This window comes from Catharus ustulatus, chromosome 1 (assembly GCF_009819885.2).
Source record: "Catharus ustulatus isolate bCatUst1 chromosome 1, bCatUst1.pri.v2, whole genome shotgun sequence".
In the NCBI taxonomy this organism is placed as follows: Eukaryota; Metazoa; Chordata; class Aves; order Passeriformes; family Turdidae; genus Catharus; species Catharus ustulatus.
This window is the reverse complement of record NC_046221.1, coordinates 55647209-55672715: the sequence shown is the minus strand read 5'-3', so window position 1 is coordinate 55672715 and position 25507 is coordinate 55647209. Positions and strand designations below refer to the sequence as shown.

Below are 25507 nucleotides of genomic sequence, written 5' to 3'. Positions count from 1 at the left end.
CAGAAATGCTGCCTATGGCTTTAGGATGGGTTGATACAGTTCTGCCCCAAGGCATTGATTCAAATTAAACTCTCCATTAACGGCCCCCATAACATGTGCCTGTAGCTGTAAACATCTTGGTGTATGTGCACAACCCTTTCATGTCAGCTTTGCAGGAATGCCCACAAAGCCATGCAGAAGTGAAACAAGCAGCAAGGAGAAAAGGGATGCTGTTCACACATTCAAGCAGTTTCTTAGGAGAAGCCATGCTCCCACATCTTTCCTGGCAGCTCGCTTTCAGCTTTATTGCAGGTGGTTCCTGCCTGCCCAGTCCCACACTGTTGAATAGCTGTGGGGTGAGCACTGTGGTGAGGAGGACCCCCAGCATTTTCATTCAGTGCTCACTTTCAAAACGTACAGGGATGGATGGGGGTGAAGAACAAAACCAAGAAAGCTGACATGCGTTATTTGGGACAAACGGACTTGATTATGGATCCTGAAGGTGCTATAAAACTGATGGATTACAGGATTGGCATTTCTGGGATTTGAGCTGTCTGGCTTCCACTGTGCTTTAATTGTATCAGCTCCCCCTCGTTTCCTTGCTTTTTGCTGGAAGCGTTGCACTGGAGCGCAGGTGAAGTGAGGCAGGCCCTAACTAGACCCTACAGCTGCCTTTTGTTGCTGCTGTGGAAACAGCTGTAAGGGGTAATATAATCGTTCTTCTGTGGCCGGTCAGCTGCATATCATAAGCATCTTTCTCAGATTCAGGGGACCTGGAGGCAGCTCCTGTGGTGATGTAAATGCTAATTGGGCCACAGCAGGCTATTTTGTGCCCCATTTGATATACTAAGAACTTGTTGTTCTGTCCCATGAGCATAAAGTAGACTGAACAGATATTCTTTACTACCTTTATTACAATCAGACTCATGTTTCATTCATGTGGAGAGGAGTTTGCATTGGTTCCTGTAAGTGGCAGGAATGGTTTCTACACTTTTTGATGCTTCTCATCTATTGTATGGTAAAACTTTTCTGTATTATCGGTGAGCTCAGACTTGGAGTGCTCACGTTTGGGGTGCTGGACTTTTTTTCTTTCTTACATATAAGCAAGTTTTGAGTGGCTGTTGGGGCTTGATTTTACAAAAATCACTCTCACCTGGATTCACACCAGTTTTGTGTTTTTCTGTCTGAGATGATTGATTTAAAAGCAGGTTTGATGCAAAAATAAAGAATAAGTCATAGAAGAAATCATAGGAAGAAAAATTTAATAGTTTATCATCACAAGTCACATACTATAATATAAATAAATAGGGCACTATTTGAGTGTACTTGTAGTGGTACTGAGGGTTGTTCTTAGAAACACAGTAGTATGTAAATACTGAAAACAGCTGAGCAGCAGAATTAAGAAAGTTGTCTGGGAACAGTGTGCCTAAGCTTTAGATGCTGATTTTAATGTGTCCTTGGTCACAGAAGTTAGCTTATTTGGACTTCAGTTTTCCCCTACCAAGTCAACTCACTACCCTTTTAAAGTAACCCTCGGGCAGAGTTGTTGCTAGTCAGAAACTGGATATACTAAGTCTCCAAATATCCTTTGCAGCTCTTTTAAGGTAGCATTTGTTCTGCTGTGATGGAGTATTACAGTATTTCCCAGGCTAAATACTGTGTTGGATGCAATCAGTCTGTATCAGAACACTGAACGAGAGATTACAGAAAGTGACTGTTCATTGGTTTGGCACAGGAGAGCACATAACATGCCAGCTGCAGGTATGGGTAGAGTAGGAGGTGCATCAAGGAGATCCATTATTGGTAAGACATGGGAGGAGTGGCATTAAGTGTCTGTTAGGGAAAAAAAATCGGGGAATAAATGTGAAAAACTAATTCAGAAGCAAACCAACCAAAAACCCCTAGTTGCTGCCTGTGTAAGTTTCTGTGTAAGTTTCTGCAGTGGAAGTCTTGAGTTACACTTCATTTACTCTGCATTTTTATTTCACAGGTTCAGGTTCAGCGGTCGTATTCTTGGCCTTGCTCTCATTCATCAGTACCTTCTTGATGCTTTCTTCACAAGGCCATTCTACAAAGCACTACTAAGGCTGTGAGTATAACTATGCAACCGTGCAGAAACAGCAATCCCACAGGGACTCCTACAGAGACACAGCCCCATAGGGAGTTGCTTCGACTGCACTGACCTTCAAGTTCTTTCTGCTGTTGTTTTGTTGGTCCGTGATAGAAAACAAAAACATTTTAATTTTTCTTTGCTTTCTCCAAGAATTTGCCTTTCATAAATACTATGTTGACAAAAATAAATAAATAAATAAATGATATTTAGAAGCACACATCTGAAAGTACTGACACAATAACTGCAGAGTTTAGTACTGATGAAAAGTTATGAAGATTCAACCAGGTGGAAGACTGAAAAACATTTTGGATGGAATGAAACAAAATAATAAAAAAATAAGGACAGAGGTTATAATAAGCAAAAATACATCATTTGTAATGCCTCACTGCTGGAGTAGCTTTTCATTCTAAAGCATAACTTGGGTTAAATAAGAATGTTAGTGTAGGTATAGCCGGTGAATGCTTTGATAAATTCTTCTCCTGTGTTTTATTTTAGTAAGCATAAACTACCAATAATACATTACTTTCAATTTGAAGTTTATAAGGTTAATTTGGATTGAAAATCAGTCCTTCTTTGATTAATAAACTGAAGTAAGACAAGGTACATAAAATTTTTGCAACAATAAAAAAAGCAATAAATATTAACTCAAGACTACAATTAAATGCTAAATAGCAGAATAAAGCTTAGCTAAAACAGTTCATAAATTAAGATGATTCCAAATCAGCAAAGATACCTGTCTTTTTAAGTTATTTATCATGTTGGTCTTTTTTGGTTTTTTTTAATTATTATTATTGCTGGCGTACAAACACTCATATCTATATTATACCTGATCTAGTCTGAAAATAGGCTGAAATCTAGGGCTATCCCTGCATCCTTATTGCTCCTGTAGGGAATTGGAAACTAGGCTACTCATAACATCCAGCTGTCCTTTCAGCAGACAAGGATGGCTTCCTTATTAGCAGAAATTTAGGCTACCTGGTCTACCTTGTGTGAGTCCTGTGTGCTCACCTTACAGATGATAATGGAAGGTAATGGAAGCAGCCAGGCATAGCATGGTGGGGCTGAAGGGACACGTGTGCTATGAAGTGCAGGGCATCCTGAAGATCCGCGTAAAATCAAGCCCCAGGGGTGTCTCTTGACAGCAAATAATGCAAGCAGACAACAGATTTGGCCTTGAGCCCAGCTATGCAAAGCAAGCAGTTACAGAACTGCTTCAACTGTGAAACAGCCTTTGATGTTAACAAAACTAAATTAACTTCAGTTTTATGTTGGATCTTCAGTAAATTTGTTCACATACTTAGTAGGAAATCATCCTGCCAGTAGTCACAGGGTCATATCTTTTTTCTGGTCTCACAATCAGGCCGTGTGATTTAAGCGACTTAGAGTACCTGGATGAAGAGTTCCATCAGAGCTTGCAGTGGATGAAGGATAACAATATCACAGATATCCTGGATCTAACCTTCACAGTGAATGAGGAGGTGTTTGGACAGGTGAGCACAGCTATGCAAAACATCTGAAAAGCAAATTTGAAGCTGACGAAGTTGAGCATGATGAACATCATTCTGTCAGAACAGATCCTTTAGCCTTGCAACAACATTTTCTTCTCCGACCTTCTGTTTCTTTCAAACCACATGTTCCAAGGCAGATGTTTATTCTTAGGGTGTATAATATACAATACCAGCCCCGCTACAGGCCTGTTGAGCCACACACTGATGAGCATGAGGAATTCTCTGGAGTGTAGCTCTTCTTTCCAGGTGTCGTTCACACAGATGTGGCATTTGGTGAATGCAAGCAATGTAACTTAAAGCTGATGTGGCTGAAAGGATGGGTTAGGAGGGATAAAAAACAATGGACAGGTGGTGTAGGATCTGGCAACTCTCACCATTATTTTGTCTAATTAGATTCTGTGTCTCTTACTTATCTTGCACATATTTAACAATTTGGTGTGTACATCCATTTATTGTGCTTTCTGTAGTTCAGCTCTACCTTAGTCAGACAGTTCTCTGTAAACTGGCTGATGACTATAGCCTTAAGGAGAGTGCAGCACTGGCTTAGGTGCAGTCTGGCAACCAGAATAAGCATCTTCTGTGGGATTCTTTGGGTTGCACTGAAGCCTTGGTGCTCTTTGCTCTTGCAAACCATGCTAGACTATAACTGTCTTTGGGAAGCCTTGAAGGGAATCAAAACAATATTCAGACCTTGATAAAGGATCTCCAAGGAGATACTGAAAGGTAGAGAAGCTGAAGAACCAAGCTCACCAAGCACTGCGGAAGTTCAGGGGTTGGAAATACCTTGTAAGGAGCAGACACTCAGTGTCAAAAGGAGCAAAGGAATCAGGTGGAACATGCAGAGAAAGACTCTCACCACTTGACAGTAAAGTTTCCTGGAGGGTTTGCACAGGCTAGGGTAGTTCTGTGAGCTAGGGAAGAGTTAGACAAGTTTCTGAGGGGAGGAATTCCAGTCCTGCTCAGCTCTGAGCTTGAAAGTAACAAAAAGCAAGGCTTCAGGGGGTATATTAAAAACTGAATTCAGCCTGCATATAGCAAAAGGTTACAAAGGATGAGCAGAGATAAGGGTAGATGAAAAGAACAGGGCAGAAAAACTAAAGTAGGAAGCCTTTGTAGGAGCAGTGACACTGTTTTTCCACAGACTCAAATGCAGGATTTTTTCATGGACTTGGAACTGAGAGCTTGCATGACATTGAATTGACAGTACAGTGGTTTCCCTGGAAGGTATGGCTAAGACTAATACACAAAGGCAGGTAGAAACATACAGACATATTCACAAAGGCAGATAAGACAAGTTTGTATTTAAAAGGGAAGTCTACAAAGTTGAGTAAGAACTGAGTTGCCCTGATGCATCTGAAGGTAACATTTGGCATGCTAATTACTCCTCAAAGGAAAGATAAAATAGTTACATAGCAGTCTGTTGTGGAGATGGCTCCAAAGAAAATAGAAAGAAATCACAATCTGTTGTAGATACTGTGATATGAAAGCAAAAGAACACTAGAAGCCAGATTTTTATGCTTTTGGCTAGCACTTTATTTCCTATGTTTTGGACACTGACCTTGCTAGAACTAATGATGGGGGGAAAGGTTGGTTCTCACTGTGAATTACATCAGAATATAAGTGCCCTGAGTGCAAGTAAGATTTTTATCTTGAAATTTGCTAAATGCTGACAGCAAAACAACAAAGAAATTACAGTCACATTTTATGCTCACAGATGGATCCTAGTTGGAAATTCTTCCATGCCAAGAGTATCTGAGCACTGAAATGTCATCTTAGCATTGCTTTGCTTGGTACACGTGCAAGTGTAGATCACAGTGAGAACTCTGCTAATATTTGGAAAGCTCAATTTCAAGGGCTGGGGAAGGGAAACAAGAAATGTAATGACTCCTTGAGAAGCTGTATAGTAGATGGTTATAGCCCTTTTGTCCTGCTTCCACAATTACAGTAATTTCACGACTATAAGGTGCACCCTTTTGACTACAATTTTCCCCGGAACCCGGAAGTGCGCCTTATAGTCCGGTGCACCTTATCTGATGTACAAAGTTGCGACATTTGCCACCCCGGAAGTGCGAGCCTGCAACAGTCCCCAGCCGAGCAGAGTCCGCCCAGCGGTGGCATCAGGCCAGCGCCGGGCCAGGGCGGGCCTGCCGGCATCGGGGTGGCCGCCGCGCGGCGGGAGGGGAAAGCCACTGGAATCGGGGCAGCGGCGGCACGGGGTGAGCCCGCCGGCATTGGGGCAGTGGCGGCATGGGGTGAGCCTGCCGCCATTGGGTCACCCGGAGCGCCAGGGGACTCCCGGAGTGCACTGGCAGCGTGGGGTTCCCGGTGCGCCAGGGGGGCGTGTGACATCCGGAGCGCCAGGGAACTCCTGGAGCAGCGGGGCCCTGGGGACGCTCCACGGAGCAGCAGCGGGCATGCCCCAACCCCCACGCTGCTGCAGGGAGCGGCGGCGGACATAGCCCGGCCCCGGGGATGCTGCACGGAGTGGTGGCGGGCCCGAGGGCCCATGGCTGCCGGGTTGAGGCAGGGCCTCAGCCAGCAACTGCGCGGTGGGAGCTGGGGGCTGAGCCTCACTGCAAAAAAAAAAAAAAATGCGCCTTATCCTTATGTGATCTACAAAGTTGCGAATTTTGTCGACTCTGGGGGGGTGCGCCTTATAGTCCAGTGCACCTTATGGTCGTGAAATTACTGTACCTTATTATGGACCAGTCACTGCTGCTTTCACATTTTCTTTCTTGTCTCATCTCTGATGTGTGTTGATCTTCTAATGCTTTCAGGCCAAATTCTCTTTCTTGGTACTTTCTTAAGCAGAATTTACTCCAGGTCAATTCCAGCTTTCTTGTGTACTGGAACCTGGAGCATTCCTGTAACAGCAGTGATACAGCATCAAAACGAAAATTCCACATTTTTACTGGTGGGGACTGAATGACAATTTGAGAATTTCACTTATAAGACAGAGATATGTCAGTTGCTCGTGACCCAAAGTACTTTCTCGTGTGTTTACCCAGTAGAAAATGTTCTTCCAGGCCTTACTCTGAGTGCTCTTTGTGGATACAGGCTGTCTCTGAGCCCTGGCAATTGTTCCCATCAGGTAAAAGGAATGAGCTAGATTGGTTGAAATGTCTCCTTGCTACTCTGAAACTTGATTCTGAATTGTAGCTCACAGCTGCAGTTAATGCCCCTAAGCACAAAAATCCCAAAATAGGGACACATTGCTATTAATTGCTAGCTTCCAATCATAGATAACTAATAGTATTTGAATTTATATGGATAATGAGAAGTTGAAAAAAATCAATAGTTTTCCAGGTGTTTGTGGGAAATCTTGCAGGAGACTTTGATCATCTGGACTTATGACCATGCTTAAAGCTAGACAACATTTAGTCTTTGGTTTGGCAGATAGACCTTAATGCCTCACAACCTTGAAGAATACAACATGGTAGCTGAGCCAGAGCTTTGCCTTCTGGACCATGCAGCATTGCTTGTATAATGGTGAATCAATGATTTCTGTTTAGGAATTTAACCTGAGCCAGCCAAGAATTCCTGACTCCTTCCATACAGCTTTATTTGTTCTTGCTGTTTCCCAACAAAGCTACCAATTAGATGACTCAGTCAATGTTTCTTAATTCATAATATTGCAATAGGTCCCTCAGGTAAGGTGACCTAAATACTGCCTATGCTGTGTGCTATCTGTTGGGCTAATAAATAGATAATAATGTAAATAATACTAGTAATGAATATGTATTTGTTCAGTTAATTTACTGTCTGTAATGGACATCATTGTTAAAGCAGCGGAAAACTGAAGAGGAGAACAACATATTCTTCCTTTTAAATCCATTAAATTGAATGTGAAAATAATTTAAAGATAAATACAATTTTCTGTCACATGGGAGGAGGAATATGTGCTTGCTGGGTACGAACCAGACTGATTCCTTGAATTGCCTCTCAATCTCAAACCTTAGTAACCTAAGCCAACTAAATAAACTATTAAAATGCAAATAAATGCTGCAGCTCTTGCTTAAAATAAGGAAAAGTTATTTGCAGTACAAACTCTTCTCAGGTTTGGATGGCTGATACAAAACTTTGAATCCCATAGTGACTATTTATCTGTGCAAGCAGTTTGCCTGTTCCAATACTGTATTTGCCTCTCCATCGTATTGTTTCCTGTACTGTTGTTTGGATGATCTCATGTTTGAAACAGAACATGATCCATACAAGGCTACACCACTGTTTATCCTTATTCTGTAGGTGACAGAGAGAGAGTTGAAATCTGGAGGGGCAAATACAGCAGTGACAGAAAAGAACAAAAAGGAGTACATCGAGAGAATGGTTAAGTGGCGAGTGGAACGAGGAGTGGTTCAGCAAACAGAGGCCCTGGTCCGTGGCTTCTACGAAGTGAGTAACAAAGTGATGCTTCCACAGTCATCCCTCCTTCATCTGAATGAGAGTAGCACCCTGGTTAAACTGTGCTTCATTGGTACCCCAGAGAACAGCTAAACAGACCCCAACAGCAAGGAATTGGGAGTTCTTGGATCTCTACAGGCAGATCTCTACCTCAGATATGACATGTTTAGGATTAAAGAAGAAAGCAAAGAAATGTGTCTTCTGAATATGATAAAGCTTTATTTATGATCAAGAGTTAAGAACGACACTGCTTTCCATCCCCACAGTTAGAGAAGTAGGCATTTGCAAATTTTGTTCTACCATGTTGTGATTTTGGGTTAGGGCTAGGGGTCCCTGACAAAGAAAGATTGTGAAGAATTGTACACTTTGATGAGAAGCTGGTGAAACACATTGTATCTTCAGGGATTTATTCCAGTAAGGTCAGTGTGTGGGTGCAGTCGTCCAAGCTGTTATCTTGCTGGAGGTATTCCTGGATACTGCTTTGTTGTTGTCCCTGGATTTCGCAATTTATCTTTGCTGAAGACCTAGATCTGAGAACATCTTTCTGGCAGAGCTGTTACAAGGACTGGGTGAAAACCTGTGGCTTTGCTGACAACACACGTAGTCACAAATTTTCGTCCCTCTCTAATCATACACAAACATGTGAATGCAAACATTCAGACTTTGTCAGGATAAAGAACTGACCACCAGAACCGTAAGTTTATAAGACTTTGCTTCATTTCAGTCTGATTGTGCTTACAAGTGTTTTTTGTTCCAGGTTGTAGACTCCAGGCTTGTCTCTGTTTTTGATGCCAGAGAGCTGGAACTAGTTATAGCTGGCACTGCAGAAATAGATCTCAATGACTGGCGGAACAACACAGAATATCGTGGAGGTAAACTGCTGTATTTACTACTATCTTGACTGTTTCAGTCTAAAACATGGGAACTCTTGCTCCATCTTTTCCTTCTCTCTTTCCTGAGGGAAATGCCCTATTTTGTCCACGAAGTTATTGTGAAGAATAACTCCTGAAACAAAAAAAGATCTCACGTTTGGATCAACAGATTTTGTGGTGTTATACAACTGAAATTACTTCTGCTATTTCTATCCAGATTTTATCTGTTCAATTCCTGCAGACTCAGCAGGTGTTTTGACTATTAAGGACTGAAAAGGATTTGCACAATTAGACGTAAAAGTTACAAGTAATTTCAGATGACTGTGACTGAACTCTTGGCCTCACAGAAAGTAGCTCCACAAGTCCTCTGGCTTCAGCAGGGAGCTGAAATCAGGAGCTGAATTTCACAGTTCCCAATTACGTTTCAACAACGTGCAGATCTTGCTTAACTGTCCACTCAGCCTAAACTATGTCAAGTTGGATTTTTTTCACTTGTCTACTACTTGGTCTGGTTTTGCTTTAAACAATGATTTATCCAGGCTGTCTTGGATGATGGAAAAATGTGAAATCAACCAGTTCTACACCACAAGTGGAAAGTTCCTGAGGTTCACATATCCTCTCCTGAAATACAAGGTTTCAGTCTTTGCTGGTCACTGCCCAGCCTTTGGGTTACCTTGAAATATGCAGCTTACCACAGCCGGTCCCCAATGTTATTCTCTTCCTACATTTTTCTATTTAACTTTTGAAACAGATTCAGCCTGGTATATGCTGGCTCTCACTGGCACAAACCAAGGCTCAGAACTCTCAGATGGGAAGTTTGCCAGGGAAGGGCTTGTGGCAGCAAACTCTTCTCCATGTGTTGAACATTATTGCAATCCAAAAGAGAATTTACTTGGGAACCAGAAATTGTTAGGTTGTTAAGACTCACACTGTGCAGCATATTGCTCTTGGTCTTTAATATCTCATGCATGTAACCCCAGTTCTTGCCAAGAGATTTGTGAGAATGTCAAGTAGATATTTGAGTTTCAGTGTCTGAAATGAGTTAGTGATATTATAGTATCCATAGCCAGGACAAAATGGAAGCTGGGACCTACTGTTCATGAAGAACAAGATATATTGTTAGGCCAGGATCTTTCCAGTAGGAGATCTACTGCCTCATGCTAATGGGAACATTTTTCAGTGTTGCTCTTCCCAGTTAGGAGAGAGTGATTTTTATTTCTCTTGCTTGGTGTAGGCTACCATGATGGACACATAGTGATACGGTGGTTCTGGGCAGCCGTGGAGAGGTTTAACAACGAGCAGCGGCTGCGATTGTTACAGTTCGTCACAGGAACGTCGAGTGTGCCGTATGAGGGTTTTGCTGCTCTCCGAGGGAGCAACGGCCTGCGGCGCTTCTGTATAGAGAAATGGGGGAAAATAACCTCCCTCCCAAGGTATGTCCCAACCAGGACTTTGCACCAGAATTGCTGCTAGAAACAGTCCTGGTACTTCATTGTATCTCTCTGTCAGTTAGTGACTACGGTAAGGACACCTAAAGGAAAAAAAAGCAACAAAGAAACAATTATCAGGTTTTTGTTCTGTAATTATATTCAGAGAAAAGTGTTTTCTTTTGCTGCCTTTTTAATTTGCAGGCTCAATTCAAACTACTTGGAATCTTTAGAAATGGTTAAGATTAAGATTTCTGTAGGTTCAAACCTAATTCTCTAATTTTGATTCTAGAAAAGATTCAGATCAACAGGAGCCAGTCAAATGATTCTGTTCCCTTTACTTCCAAAGTGCTAGTAAAAATACTTGTGAATTTACAGAGACATGAAAACCAAATTCTGTCTTTGAGTTTTGGCTGGAGACCTGAGTTTAATCCCTTCATTTAGTCTGATGGTTCTACTTTTTAGTAATGAAGAAGCTTAGTGATGGAACTTCAGACCATGTGGTGATAATATCCAATTTGTTGCATCTAGTTCAGTCAGCCAGCTAGGAGCAAATGAGCTATAATGTCATACAGAATCAAAAGACTTGGCAGTGATTCCCAAAGGAGGGGTCATCTTCCTTTTCAGAACAAAGGGGCAGGGGCACAAAGGGATGGACTCACCTCAGGCCACCCAAGAGAGCCACAGCCCAGTCAGTGATGGTTTCAGCACTGAGTTCTGCTTTATCACTTTATGGGTACCAATACTCACCCTTCCTTACTGAAGTGAGTCACCTTTTCTTGAATGTCCTGACAGTTGCCTGGGGCTCTGCCCTATTTGGATTACAGGGCATTTCAGTGCTTCTGAGACACTTTTACAACAGTGGCCCTTTTGTATCGCATTTGCTATCCTAAGTATGCTTTCTTCCTGCTCTTATCATTTGCTTTCAGCTACACTCCAAAGGAGGCCATTTTTATGGCACAGAGCAAAAATTTCATCTCATAGACTTCACAAATATAGTCAGACAATCAATTAACAAAGGGTCTGGTCCAGTTTTCTCATGACTTGCTCTCCGTGTTGTTTACCCAAAAACATGCCATAAGGCATGGACTTGAGAAAAGATCTGAAGTCCTCTGGACAGGCAAAGTCCAAATCTGGTGACCCTCTCAGTCCAAGCCTGCTCAGGCCCATGTTTATGCAGTGGGAGATGCAGAAACTGGAGCCAAGGCACTATATCAGAAGGCATTCAGAGCTGACATCTTATGTGGACTCGCTCTAAAGTCAGGAAATGGGAGTGAGGGTTTTAAAAGAACAGTTCATCTCACCTGAACACAGACTTTTGAAATAGCTTATCTGAGTCACAGCTGGTACATTTTGGTTTGTGTCCATCTACCATAAGGACTCTACAGAGATTACATGGAGAGATAGAGCCTACATAAAGATAGAGGTGGGCACTGAGAGTTAAAACCAGATGAAAACATGTCAGGTCAGTGAAATGATTTATGCCCTCTGAGCTTCAGCCAGCAATGTGGTAAGAAAGCCTGAGAGCAACAGTTTGCTATTTGTAGTCCAGATCCTCCTTTTGCAATATACAGTAATTTCACGAATACAAGCCGCACCAATTTGACCAAAAGTTTTGTGGAAACCCGGAAGTGCGGCCAATATTCCAGGGCGGCTAATACATGAACAATATTCTAAAAGCTGCCAACACAGAAGTGAGAGCCCGCGGCAGCCCCAAGCCAAGCTGGAGCCCGGCCGGCCCCGGCAGAGGTGGGAAAGCCTGGCAGAGGCGGGGCCAGCAGTGTGGGGGGTGGGCGGCAGAGCCTGAGCCAGCAGGGCGGGGCAGGGGGGCGGCAGAGCCCGGGCCAGCAGGGCGGGGGAGCCCGGGAGAACTGGGGCTAGCAGTGCAGGGGAGCATGGCAGAAGCAGGAAGGCCGGCGGGTGGGGCTGCCTGGCAGCGGGGGAAGCCCAGCAGAATCGGGGCCAGCAGCGTGGGGGAGCCCGGCGGTGCGGGGGCCTGCAGTGCCGGTCAGGGCGAGCAAACGCGGCGGCGGTGCAGACGGGAGGGGGCGGCCAGCGAGCCTGGCGGCAGCGGCAGCCCTGCCGGCCAGGCGAGCGAACGCGGCGCGGGGCGGCCGGCGAGCCCGACGGCGGCGGCAGCCCTGCCGGCAGGGCTAGCAAACGCGGCAGCGGGGCGGTGCTGACGGGAGAGGGGGGCCAGCGAGCCCGGCGGCGGCAGCGGCATCCCTGCCGGCAGGGCTAGCAAACGCGGCAGCGGGGCGGTGCTGACAGGAGAGGGGGGCCAGCGAGCCCAGCGGCGGCGGCAGCCCTGCCGGCTGGGTGAGCGAACGCGGTGTGGCCGGCGAGCCCGGCGGCGGCAGCCCTGCCGGCCGGGCGAGCGAACACGGCAGCGGGGCGGTGCTGACGGGAGAGGGGGGCCAGCGAGCCCGGCGGCGGCGGCAGCACCACCCGGCCAGCCCCGCCGAGCCGTGGCGCTGAGCTGGGCCACCCGGCCCCGTCGGCAACCATGAGCGGGCCGAGCCTGCCTGGCCCCGCCCCGAGCCAGTAAACCCCGCTATGCCGTGATCCTGTTACTAATTGGCCAATTTGTGAAAGCTGCGCACGGATTCTCGCGACGAACGAAAGTGCGGCTAATATTCGGGGTGCGGCTTATCTATTGACAAAGACAGCAACATTGTCGAGGCACTGGAAGTGCGACTTATACTCCGTGCGGCTTGTATTCGTGAAACTACTGTACGTATATATATAAAGTTAGATTGTATGTAAGGGTTTCAGAGCTTACCGAGGACATTCCTGCCTGCAAACAGTCAGCAACCAGCAGTCACAGACTCTGCAGCATTTCTGCAGAGCTCTCTTTTCACTCCTTCTGGGGTGCAAAGGGGTGAGAGGGGAGGGTGAACCTTGGTGCATGCACAGAAAATGCCATGGTCTGACCCATCAAGTTCTGCAAAGGTAATTGGCCCCTTTCTGCTCTGTTTAACTTTCTTTGTGAACCAAGGCATTACTTCTGACTCAGATTCAGTTAGCCTCGAGATTTTATGTTTGTCTGCTGATCTGTGAATGAGTTGCTCTCCCTGAAAGAGGCCTCCTTTCCAGGTGAAAGTTGGTAGCACTTGTTAGAAGTCTTAGAGCTCTGCATTCATTTTAGCCAGGAGAAAAAGAAACAAAACTTGCTCATGGGGAATAAACACAGCTTGATCACCATGAATTACTGCCTGCATTTTTATAAAATTATGGGGTGCTGCCAAGTATACACACTGCTAAGAAATGTATAAAACACACAGGCTAAACCTGGAGGTTCCCTAAATCCTTAGTTAAGCAACTAAATGGGTATTATTTAAAACTTGTTTTTCAAATACCCGATTATGGTTTGCCCATGTTTATTTAGATTTAGATTTACATACTTAAGACATAGGCTAAAAAAAAGTCGTGTCATACCGTGTCAGCTTTTTAGCCCTGCGACATGAGTGTAACTAACTTTACAATAAACCTTGACAAATTCCCCTTTAACTGCTGTACAGTGTTGAGAACTTTTAGCTCTAGCAGGAGAGTCCATGACTCTTTCTCTGTTCCTTTGCTTCTGCTCCAGATGGCTAAAGTAGTTAGGCAAATCTCCCTTACATCCCATCCTTTCACTTTGGCAATGGATCATGCAACTACCATTTGCTTATAATGAGCAGAGATGTGCTAACACCTAAACTAGATAGGTTAATACTGTTTGCACTTGTTTAAACTAGATAGAGTAATACTGTTGCAACAGCAACATGGCAAGCCCAGAACAAAAGGCATGGTGTAGATTTCTAAAATAAAACACTTTTCAAAGAATAACCATAATACATGACACTTAGAATGCTTCTTGAAAGCACTGAGGACAAGCAAGACTTTTTCAGGAAGGTTGAACATTGAGTAACTTCATTCTGAATTGATGGATTTGTTCATTAATACCAGTTCCCTGCATGAACAGGGCAATTGTAGTGTAATATGTACAATGAAGAGTAAGGTTACACCAGTATTTTATTTCTGGAGCATGCACGTGTGCCAGACACATTATTCCTATCTATATTTACTTTTGAGATCACATGCATTAGAAGGCTAAAGCACCATACAGCTCAGAGATGCTGCCCTAATCCCAGATCTCCAGACAGTGACCCTAAAGCAGGTTCCAAAGAGACTGCCAGATTTGCAGATCTGTCAGTGTAAATCTGCATCATGGGTTTTTTCCAAACTGGTGTAACTTGTCATATAAAATAGCGGGTTCAATCACTTGTTCATCAAGGCTGAGTTTTACTCTTCCTATATAATATGCAAAGCTTTGCTTTAAGATTAAGACATTACACATTTAACTGGTTGCCTGAGTAGAGATGGTTGGAAAATTCTTGCAGCTATAGCCTCTTTTGAAGCAGGAATCCTCTCTTCACCTCTTCTGGGTCATGTAGGTTTGTGAATAGAATCAGAAGAAGTTCTGCAAAAATGTATTCTTGTTCCCTGCCAAACATTAACGAAAACCCACTAGTTTCCTAGCTGTAATATCATAGCTTCATTTAGTACCATGGGAGCAGAATTCCTGGCCCAAAACAGACCTGTGCTAAGAACTAGCAGTGCTTTCTACTATAGCTGTAGGAGGCAACAGTTCAGTCTTTTTAAATCCTCTGTTGGAAAATTTGTTTGGTGCCTACAAATGCCACTGTCCCACCTTGTGGTTGCACTCCTCAGCTGGCAAAAACTCCTGCCAGCTCCAAGATTATGTCTGTTTGAGTATCAAGTAAGGACCTCAGTATGTATCCCAGAGATTCAAATAATCACATTTGACACAATGAGGTCACTTTTCCCAACAGTGCTGAGCTGCAGATACCCTTTCGTTAGAAGAGATTTTCATTCAGCAGTGTAGTGTGTGTTACGTATGATACAGATTACCAGTGCTAGTAAATATCTGATCTTTTGTATGCAAATTCTCTTCCTCTCTATTGGATGATCAAGTATTTCATCACCATGGAATCTCATATAATAATTTTTAAAAAGATTGTGTGGGTTTACAAAGAACTTTATTCACATAATTTCCTTCTTTCCCAATGGACCGAGTGCTTTGCTTTCTCTTACCTTTACTTATATCCCATCCATCTTCTCTTTCCTCTTTTTTCGAAAACAACAGCAGTATCACCTACAAATCTACATTCATCTATTAAACACTGCTTCCCAGACAGCATATAAGTGTTCCTTCTTACAGGCAAAAGGAACAAAAACTGCCACTTGTGGGTTCTCAAATTGATAAAGAGGGGTTTGTGGGTTCATTTAACAAAAGCAAGGTGATAAGGAGAACACCCCAGTTTCTGCCTGACAGGCATGATTATGTTAGAATGTAAGCCTTACTTCAGAAGGTGGTTTCAAGCTATAATTAAGATGAGAGGGGGTTCTGTGCCCACTTTTACTGGCTTTGGACTCATCTTTATGGGGAATAAAGGAAGTGACAAAGAAAAGAAGAATGCAAAAAATCTTAAAAGCTTATACTCATAATTTTCAGAAAGAATTCTTAGAAGAAAAGAAATAACATAGCACTATGAACAATGAGCAAGATTAAAGGTTTGAGCCCACCAAAACTATATTAAGCAATAAAGACAGATTGCCAGGAAGAATGAAATTTTAAGTGGTCCATTTACTACTTAACTTACTGGAGGATGAGGGCATATGAGGGTCAGAGTTGGTTTACATTACTTTATCTTGCGTGTTCTTCTGGAGAAGCCAGAATCCTTCCCATAAAAGCTCTTACCCAATTTAATTCTTATTCCAGATCTCACATTGCCTGAACACCCTCTCAAATGTCAGCAGGCTTGTGTGGTAGGAGGCTTAAATCAAGGGAAGAAATATCTTCTCTTTCCTATGACTATTTCTTGCTCTCTACTGATGTAATGTTTTCACCCCATTCTGTGTGGCAAGTGTACCCTGGGTTATGCTTACTGTAGTCACTCTAACTGGGATCAGCAGTAGAAGGCCAACATAATTCAGGAGGAATTTACCCCTTTGGAGGATGGAGCCCGATTAGACAACAATTATGGAAAGTATCACTGACTTTTAATTGCCCTGTGTACTGCAGTATCACACATCATATGATGAAAACCAGAGAGTTTTGCACATAATTATCTTTATGTAATATTGAATGAGCTTCATAGGCATCACTGAAGTTGCAGTAGATCCACATTTGTTTCACAAGAATATGAACTCAGGTTTTGCCCTTAGCAATGTATTGTGGTTTGCACCATAAGTAGGTAGAAGTGTAAACCTTACCTGGATAGTGCTTCTGAAAAGTCATTTTCATTTTAAATTTGATGACGTTTCTTTGAAGTGCAAGGATTTCTTTTTCTGTGAAGTTGTTGAGGTGGAGAACACAAGAGTGTTGCTTAGCAAAATGTTTCAGTTGATTCTAGACGTGTCAACATTTCTTTGCTCCCCACATTAAATTCCTTGAGACCTTCTATAGAAGCCCCCACATCTGTAAACCTCATTGTAAGAAAAAAGAATTGATCATTTTTCTGAGTTTGACTAGGTGAAGGATGATTAAAAGTCAACAGCATTGCAAGGTTGTTTCATAACCAGTGTGAAATCACATGGATAATGATCAGACAAGATAAATGTCTGCAAGAAATAAACACCAGAGTTATTGACTGTGGATACACCTGTACCACACAATAGGATGCGCAACAGCAATGTCTGAGATGCTGTTGTCTCAAAGAGTTAAATGTGACACAGTTAAGTACCATACAGAGGTCTGGTTCTGCAAAACTACGTTAGAAGAACTCACACCTGAGCCACCATGGCTGTGCTACTTCCAGTTCTGGAGCCCAGCTCCTCAAGACCGACTGTCTCTTCATGGGATTGTCTTACCTGTGATAAACATTCCCTGAATGGACTACAAGAATCCTTCTGTTAGTTAACTCCCACTAGTTGATATGTATTGCCAATGGATTGTAGAAACAACTTATGTTGCCAGAGATTGTTGAGATAAAGAATAAACAGTGCAGGGCTACTCATGGGTAATACACATGAGCTGCCATGTTTCATTTGAATAAATTAATTAAATAACGGCTTTTTAATGTTCCTTTTTGACTAACTCAAACATTCCCTGCTCATTTCCACAAATTCTGCGTTTATTGTATTCTCTTTTGAGACTACCCAGCTAACAAATCTTCATTCAGAAGGGGAAAAAGGATGGTAAAATCTCTCCTAATTGAACTTCCGTAATGCAGTGAAGACTACGTGCCTCTGGCTATTTCAGTTGCCTGATTGCTTTTTATGATTCACCACTGGTGCTTGATAAAACTCTCCCTCTGAATCTACAAGTCTCAGGCCAGCCATCTACTAGCATTACATCTTTCCCACTTTGTGGGTGGCCTAAGAGATGACTAGCGTGGCTTCTTGTAATTTTCTCCAAGATAGCTTTGCTGCCTCAGTGTAAGAGAAATAGCACTGAGTTAAAGTTCGAGATAGAAGATAGAAGAGATAGAAGTAAAACAACTTCATGACTTCTAACAATACTATGGTCCAGAAGCTCAGACATTGTTACCATTAAGGCTACATTTACTTCTGTAAAGTTTTGTCAATTCACATTTATCCCATTGAGCAAGAGGAAATAGAAGTATTGCTATCATGTAAAACGCTAAGCTCACTGAAAAAAAACTGAAACAATTTTACTGAGAATGTACCCCTCTCACTTCCATTTGTTGAATGAGCCATGCAGTTTCTCAGTCAGTTGAAATGGCTGAACTGTTGGGGCAGAGACTGTTTCTTTACTCCACATATGTATAGCACCTCCCACAGTGAAGTGCTGCCTGCCTCTCGGTCTAATTGCTCCTGCCAGAAAAGCTGCAACAAGGTGAAGGCATACATGGAACCCATTCCATAGCTTCTTTCAAAAGTGCTGCCAATATAAATATAATGGCAGGTAAATATTACAGTAAAACTGGGAAAGAGATGGTCATTGACTTTGCAGCTTGCTCTGCACAGAATATTTTGCTTTTGTCTTGGGTTCTACAAATAAATAACATTTAAAGACCAGACTTGCAGCAGATGGCCAACAGCTGACTTGCAGGAATATTTTCAGCAGCCTTCCTTCCTTAGTTAGCAGATCCCTGAATGGTCTTTTAGCAGTCAGCCCTGCCTCACTGCAAACATATGCTGAGCCCATTCTGCCACTTTCATCCATGGTGTTTGTCAACTGGTGCAAAACTTATTGTCAGCTTGTTGGAAGTACAGATGAGTGCCATTTTTTAAAAAAATCTTGAAGCAACCAAAATTATAAACTTCTCTATCAGGTCCTAAACCCCAGTTCCTCAGCAACCTCCAGCATTCTTCTCCATCAAGATTCGTATAAGATCCCTGCAAAATCTGAAGCAGGGATATCAGATGTTGATACTTAGCTTGTGTCTTCTATATAAAGTATTTGTGTGTATGTGTACATACATTTCAATACCTCATATTTTGATTGAATTAAAAAGTTTTACTTTGAGTGAACTCGAATGTCTTGAGTCTCACTAGAAACTTGTTTTCCCAATTCTTATTTTCCCAAGTTTTTTAGATTAAGCTTAACATGTGGCATATTTTCCTTTTGCAGGGCACACACGTGTTTCAACCGTTTGGATCTTCCACCTTACCCCTCATATTCTATGCTGTATGAAAAGCTGCTGACAGCTGTTGAAGAAACTAGCACCTTTGGACTTGAATGAGGGGGTTCAGGCACTTCTGGTGTTTTTATGGCTGATGATGTCACCTTTCCTGTCCACCATCATTTGATCTTGATTTCCCATGTTTTTATTTTTGAAAACAAAACAAAAATCAAGATTAACAAAAGCTGTGCATGAAGAACTGCCACCCTCTACAATCTAACCTTCATGCTTTCATCCTCTGTTTCCAATGGACTGCTAGTCTGTATGCAATAGAAAAACAACTGTCTCAAGGTTTCTGTATATCTCTACATACCTCCATTAATAACAATGAAAATACAAATGCAAGTTACACTACACTTGACCAAATGTTAATAAATGTTTACTTTCACCTACGTTGATTTAAAAATAAAAATCCTCATCAAGCATTCCAAGCTTTTATATACCCATATCTTCTAAATCAATTCATAGCCCATCTTACGTCTAAATCATTGAATCCAGTATAGGAGCTGGTCAAATATATCATCATCCATCCCTATTTTCCCTGTATGTGTTGTCCATCTGAAAGACACCTATGAGCAAAACTGAAATTTTTATATATGAACTCGTGATCCACATCAATTGCATCAGCTGGAACTGGCCCAGATTCATGGTGCAGATAAGACCTTCAAAAACAACCTGTAATGCAATGCAAAGCATAACGGCAATTGTTATGATTGTTGCTTGCCAGTACTGGAGAGAACTTGCACTTCAGAGCTATTGGGAGGGGCATCTCCATTGTAATGTTTACCACACAAGAAGCACAAGGTTGTGCACACTCAAGAAGGATGTTTTATTATGTAGCATAAAGGACAAGGCTCCCTTACCTTAGTATTGTATAAGACAAGGGAAAGGGGAAGTAAGAAGAATGTTCTACTCTTATGAATACCCTTGGGTACTGTTTACCAGATCTTTGTTTTCTGATGTTTAAAATGTTCCTTTCCAAATGACAGGTCTAGACAATCCCATCCCCTGTGCCAGAAGCCATTTATTTTCTGTTAGGTTGGGCTAATCTATGGTTGCTGGGGGCAGTTTTCAGTTTTGTTGTTTCTCTTTTCTTGTTCAGTGGAATAATCCATATCCTCAAGAGTGGTTGGTTGTAGACAGAATGTTTTCATCTGGAGTCTGTCAAATGAGAAGCTGCAGTGAATCAGGGTGTTTGTGAGGTATGAAAGGAACTGTAACTCTCTGGGAGGGGGTCAAGATTTTGGTGCACATCCTCTTGGAGGAAGCCCAAAGGCCCTCTGGTCAAACTAGGTACCAATAAACTAAAGATCTTGCTCTTGTTACTGCAGACATAACCCTCTTCAGTTTGGTGTACTTTCCAACTCTGAATCCAGGGGGGTAAAAAAGGAAAACAGCAGTAGGCTGTCTTCAGATGGATTTTGCTGAGGCTATTACAGTCAACCTCACAGCTCTGATTACATTCTAGTTATTAATCTTTTCTGCCCTTGTTTTCCAAGGCTAATCTCAGATTGAAAGTGTTTGTCTTAACTGGAAACAGAAATACAAAGTATCTTCTGACACTAAATATGTTAAAGGATGCAAGAAATGCAAAGTGAGAGATTTGTGAAGGTAAGTGAGAAGGTACCATCATAGTGTCTAGCAGCTTGCATGAAGTACGACACCCCCGTGGGGTCTTGTTACTGGTAGTTTTGTGTTAGTTATGCTTTAGATCACTGTAAAATCAGGAGACCAGTTCAAGATCTAACACATTTAATTAGTCTTAAATTTTCTCTCCAGAGAAAAAAAATTGGACTCTGCTTTCTCACATATTTTTATGTGAACCTCAGAACCTCATCACACTTGAAAAACTGCATTCTGAGAGTTTTTGATTTTTCTCCTGCTTTTATTATTAGGTCAGTAGGTATTTGAAAGGTGATGGACCCAAAAATATATTTCTAAGCAAAGAAAAAAATTGGGTTTTGTTAATGGTACATAAAAAATTTGAAATACTTTAATTGTCCCATTCATTCAATTTCTGTGGCACTTTGGCCACTTATACTAATTTTCTCTATGGCTTTTACTGAGACTCTCTGTTTTAGTTTGTTTTTGTTATATTGCAGTTGCAAACAGAGGCTGCAGCTACAAGCCAGCTTTATTGTACCATGCACCAAAAATGATGTTTAGTGTTTCCATAAATGAGCTCTTGGGCATCTATTCATGTGACCAGCGCACTGCACAGGAGAGATGGGAAAATGAATGTTTTTCTCAGACCATCTGTCTTGTGCACATGAATTTCATCAGAACAAGCCACACAGTGTCAGGAGACACTGAACATTAAATCTTCCAATGTATGTAATTCCTGTCTCTTCACCTCTGGGCCTCCAAATCCAGTGATTTTTGTATGGTTTCTGATTTATTCCTGGTGATAGCATTAAGTTACCTGTACTATATCAAATGTTGGATGTCTTCCAACATTAGAAGAGAGAGAAGCATCCAACTGGTTGGTCCATGTTTGGCCAAGGAGAATCAAAAGCTGTCTCATTAACATAGTAAAAAGTAGAAAAAAAATAATCCAATCTTTACAACGATGTATAGTTAAATTTTTTAAGTGTTTTAAAACTATATTTTATTACAAAAAGGTGAAACTATTTTTTTGTAGCATAATAAAAGTTGTTTGTATTTCAGAGACAGCATCAAGCTCCATTAAAGGAAACACTGAAGGCTTTCTCATGAAATTCTTCTTCACAACATTTTCTGGTACTCGTCACACAGTAAACTAGATTATGTTTGGTAGATGCCATCTCGAGCACCTTGTGTGTTGCTCCTCTGGGAAACACAGAGCGTAGCCATCAACTTCCCATCAAAATCCTTGATCCAACTTGTCTTTCAAGCACACAGCCTAATATTTTTTAAAAGCTACTTTCTATGTTGACAAAGTCCTGCAGATTCCCTTGCAAGTTTTTTGGATCTAAAGCCAGGAATAGAGATGGTTGACTATTTTCATAAAACAATAAGTAAGAAAATGCCATATGTGGTTTTTCTTGCATTCTGCCATTTTAGCCCTTCTGTCTTCCCAAACGCCCTACCCCAATAGGTTTTCAAACTGTGACATCATCTTTCTGATATCCAAACACTTCACAGTGTTTTTCCATTCTTTGCGTCATGCCATGGGCAGAATCTAGTCCCAGCCTGGAGTGAAGGGGAAGCCATCCCCTGCCATGAAGTGGCATTGCAGTGTCAGAGTGAGGCAGTGAGTGGTGCTAACAGGAGAGAGGGAGGAACCTACCTCTCTTGACCTGTTATTTAACCTGCCCATTATGCAATTAATTGACTGTTTTTGTTGCTGTGCATATGCAAGACATATCCTTCCTTGTTCATCTGTTGATTCAAGTGCTGTTATTCCCCAGGACTGCATCTTCATTTGTAAAACACTGACTCTTGATTACAGAAATTCTGGTTTCATTGTTTCCCCACAGGAAAGACTAGAAGATATTCCATAGGGCAGATATACAGTGAAATAATCTTTTCAGCTCTTTCACCTCTGTTCCCTTTAAACCCTGGTGGTGGCTAGGTATGGTGGTGGCTAGATTAAGATACAATATCAACATCAATAGATTTTTTAAATGCAAGTGAAAAAAGGAAGGGGCAATCTGATATCTTTCATGAATTCTGGTTTTAAGTCAGTGCATTGAATGCTGGCAATGGTTTCAAAGGGTCCATATGTTTCTCAAAATTATTATCATTATGATATTAATGGTAGAGGAAGGGAAGGGAGTATTTCTGTTTTTGAAATCCTGTTAGCATTCATCTGGAGATAAGAGAATGGAAATAGGTATTTAAAATCATCAATAGGTCTTCCACCTTGAAGTCGTCTCACTGACTGTTCAACCACATCAGCTATGCAGGATTTGATCCAGTATGAACATCTGTATCTCAGTGTTAACAGTGTCAGGTCTAAACCTTACAAATGCTGTCACTTCAGTCTGCAGGAAGTTACTTAAGTGTTCAGTTTCAGTCTGTGTATATGCAAAACTTGACTTTTATGTTCCAGAGACATCCATGGCTATCACAAAGAAAGGAGTGGTCCAAACTACATCTAACATCTAATGGAGAAATCATGAGCTTTGTACAGGTCTGACACAGGGGACTTTTTACACCCAGTTTGCTTAAGTGCCCATGAACTTTTGGATGAACTGTAGCTGAGGTTTGAGTTCATAGCCTAGTCTGAGAGATGGCCTGTGGGGGAGGGGGGTGTTTGTTGAGATTGTGTTTTGTTGTTCTCATTTCACTGTAACAAATAGTTGACATACCTCTAGTTGGAAAAAATAGAATACTGAATTTGAACATGAAAACCAAAACTGAAATGAGCTAAAATATAAACGCACAGGGGATGGGTTACACTCGTCCTTCACTATTAATCCTTTTACAGTCTGGAATTTCAGAATGACAAATTTGACTGGAGATCTGTTTAATTTCTGTTGAAATTATATTGCCCTGTCTCCATATTAATATTAATATTAATAGAGCTTCCCAGTCAAGATTAAACACTTTCAGTCAAATGCAGACTAACAGATCTTTCTACAACAAATGCGGTGCTTTTTTATTATTCTTGCTGTACCTCAGTGTTCATTATGAAAAGATAAAACTACTGCAATATATTAAATCTGGGATAAGTTTTCCAGTTATCACAAGGTCCAAAGGATTGGATTGTTACTTTCTCACTAGTGAGTCATGTAGTTCTTTTGTTCCAGTAGAAAAACAGATGCCTGTACATAGTAGATACTAGGTATAGTAAATATTGTACCATTAGCCAAATTCCCTGCAGCTTCCGATTTGTCTAACGGAAATGTGTTACAGTTTTTGTTGAAGACTACATAAAGTCAGTGGCAGGAAAGGTCCTCATTATTGGACTGATTTTGCTTTTATTGACGGAAAAATGTCACATGATACTCAGGCTGTGCTTTCTATTCAACCATATCACTATGGAGGAATGTCAATAAAATCACTTTGTTATGGCATTGTGTGGACTGTCTATTACAAATAAACAATTTCATGGAGGATGTATGTAAGAGTGAGTGGAAACTGGCACTGTCAAAGCCCACTAATTTCAATTACAGTAATTTCACGATTATAAGCCACACCATTTTGACTAAAATTTTGGTCCGAACCCAAAGTGCGGCTTATAATCAGGTGCGGCTTATATATGGATAAAGAACAAAAAGTTACTGTCCTAGTTTGGAGGACAGGTGTCTGCTGAGAAAGGCAGGAACTTCTCTTTGAAATGGAGAATGTAAACCCCCTCCCTCCAAATTATTATAATTTTGAAATCAAGGGGCTTTCAGGCAAAAATATCGGAATTAGGAATAACAGTTCTTTTCTAGGGAAATTAAAATAGAAATAAGTACTACAAACAAACTCCAAACCCTGACTAAGTCAGAGTACAACCTGACACCCCGTCAGGCAGGGTGTCGGTAGCAGTCCCATTAAATGATGGCTGCATCCTCCTGCAGTGACAGATGTGATTCAGTTGAAGCAGTGCTCCTGTAGAAGGTGCAGTTTCCCTCCAGAGGTCCAGTGGTGATGTGGAGAAATCCAGTTTTCCTCTGGAGTCCAGTGGAGAAAGGGGCTCCTTTAGTGTCCCAAAACCTCTGTTTTTATCTTGGTAAGAAATGTTGGGCTCTTTCCCCTGGCTGGAGCAACTTCCAATGGGATGCAGTAATTTTATCAGTCACACAGTGGGACTCAATGGGCCATTAGCAGAAAATTACTCGCTGGAGGAAGGATGGGTTGTGAAAAGATAAAGAACAATGCCCCGCCTGGTTTCAATGGATGGTCCATTAGCAGAATATCTGCCGTTGAGATAAGGATCACTGCCCCCACCCTCAACAGATGGTGATAGAATAGATACCTTTTATCACACTCTGTATTGTAACGTCCGGCTTATAATCAGGTGCAGCTTATGTATGGACAAAGAATGAAAAGTTGCCGACACCCGGAAGTGCGGCTTATAATCATGAAATTACTGTAATTTCAGTTCCATAATTGCAGTTCCAGGATCATGTCCTTTCCCGCTATTGCGTTCAGCTCCTTCCACTGCTTTTATTCAGTTTTCCAAGGCACATGACTAAAACTTGAGGGTCTCCATGTAGATGTGCATGACCAGAGAGCACAGGAGCTTATTCCTTGTTATAGGAAATGTCTGGTCAAACAGAGGGACAAAAGCAGTGTGTATGCTTTTTACACATACCTTGCTTCTAGGTATAATTACGGCATTATAGAGATGAAATGCAACTGCAAGGATGATTTCTTAATCACTGTGTTGACAGCAAATACATAGCAAGATGCTCCAGCATCTCACTATGTCACACCCATTTCTCTCCTGCTCGTCACAGTAATATCTCTGGCATGTTTCACATGTTTAACACATTCCAGGATAGATTAACACGCCTCAGATACACCATCAGCAGACACCTTCCTGACCATACCTGTTTTCTTACATTTCTTACATAAATGGCACCCATGAGGGGTTGTGTTAAAATAGGAAGGATGGGAGAGCTTAAATATGAGGCAT

The 25507-nt window shown here is 41.9% G+C and overlaps 1 protein-coding gene across 8 annotated transcripts in view; it reads left to right on the top strand.

Moving 5' to 3' along the window:
• Positions 1-23954, top strand: part of HECW1 (HECT, C2 and WW domain containing E3 ubiquitin protein ligase 1) — a 282485-nt gene extending 258531 nt beyond the window's left edge. For all 8 annotated transcript variants that reach the window (XM_033069763.1, XM_033069756.2, XM_033069719.2 and 5 more), the window contains 6 exons: positions 1970-2068; positions 3453-3582; positions 7846-7992; positions 8759-8873; positions 10108-10306; positions 18903-23954. In XM_033069763.1, coding sequence (XP_032925654.1) covers positions 1970-2068; positions 3453-3582; positions 7846-7992; positions 8759-8873; positions 10108-10306; positions 18903-19014 — 802 coding nt within the window. In that variant the 3' untranslated portion in view covers positions 19015-23954. The remainder of the gene's footprint in view (positions 1-1969; positions 2069-3452; positions 3583-7845; positions 7993-8758; positions 8874-10107; positions 10307-18902) is intronic.
• Positions 23955-25507: the final 1553 nt, after the last annotated feature.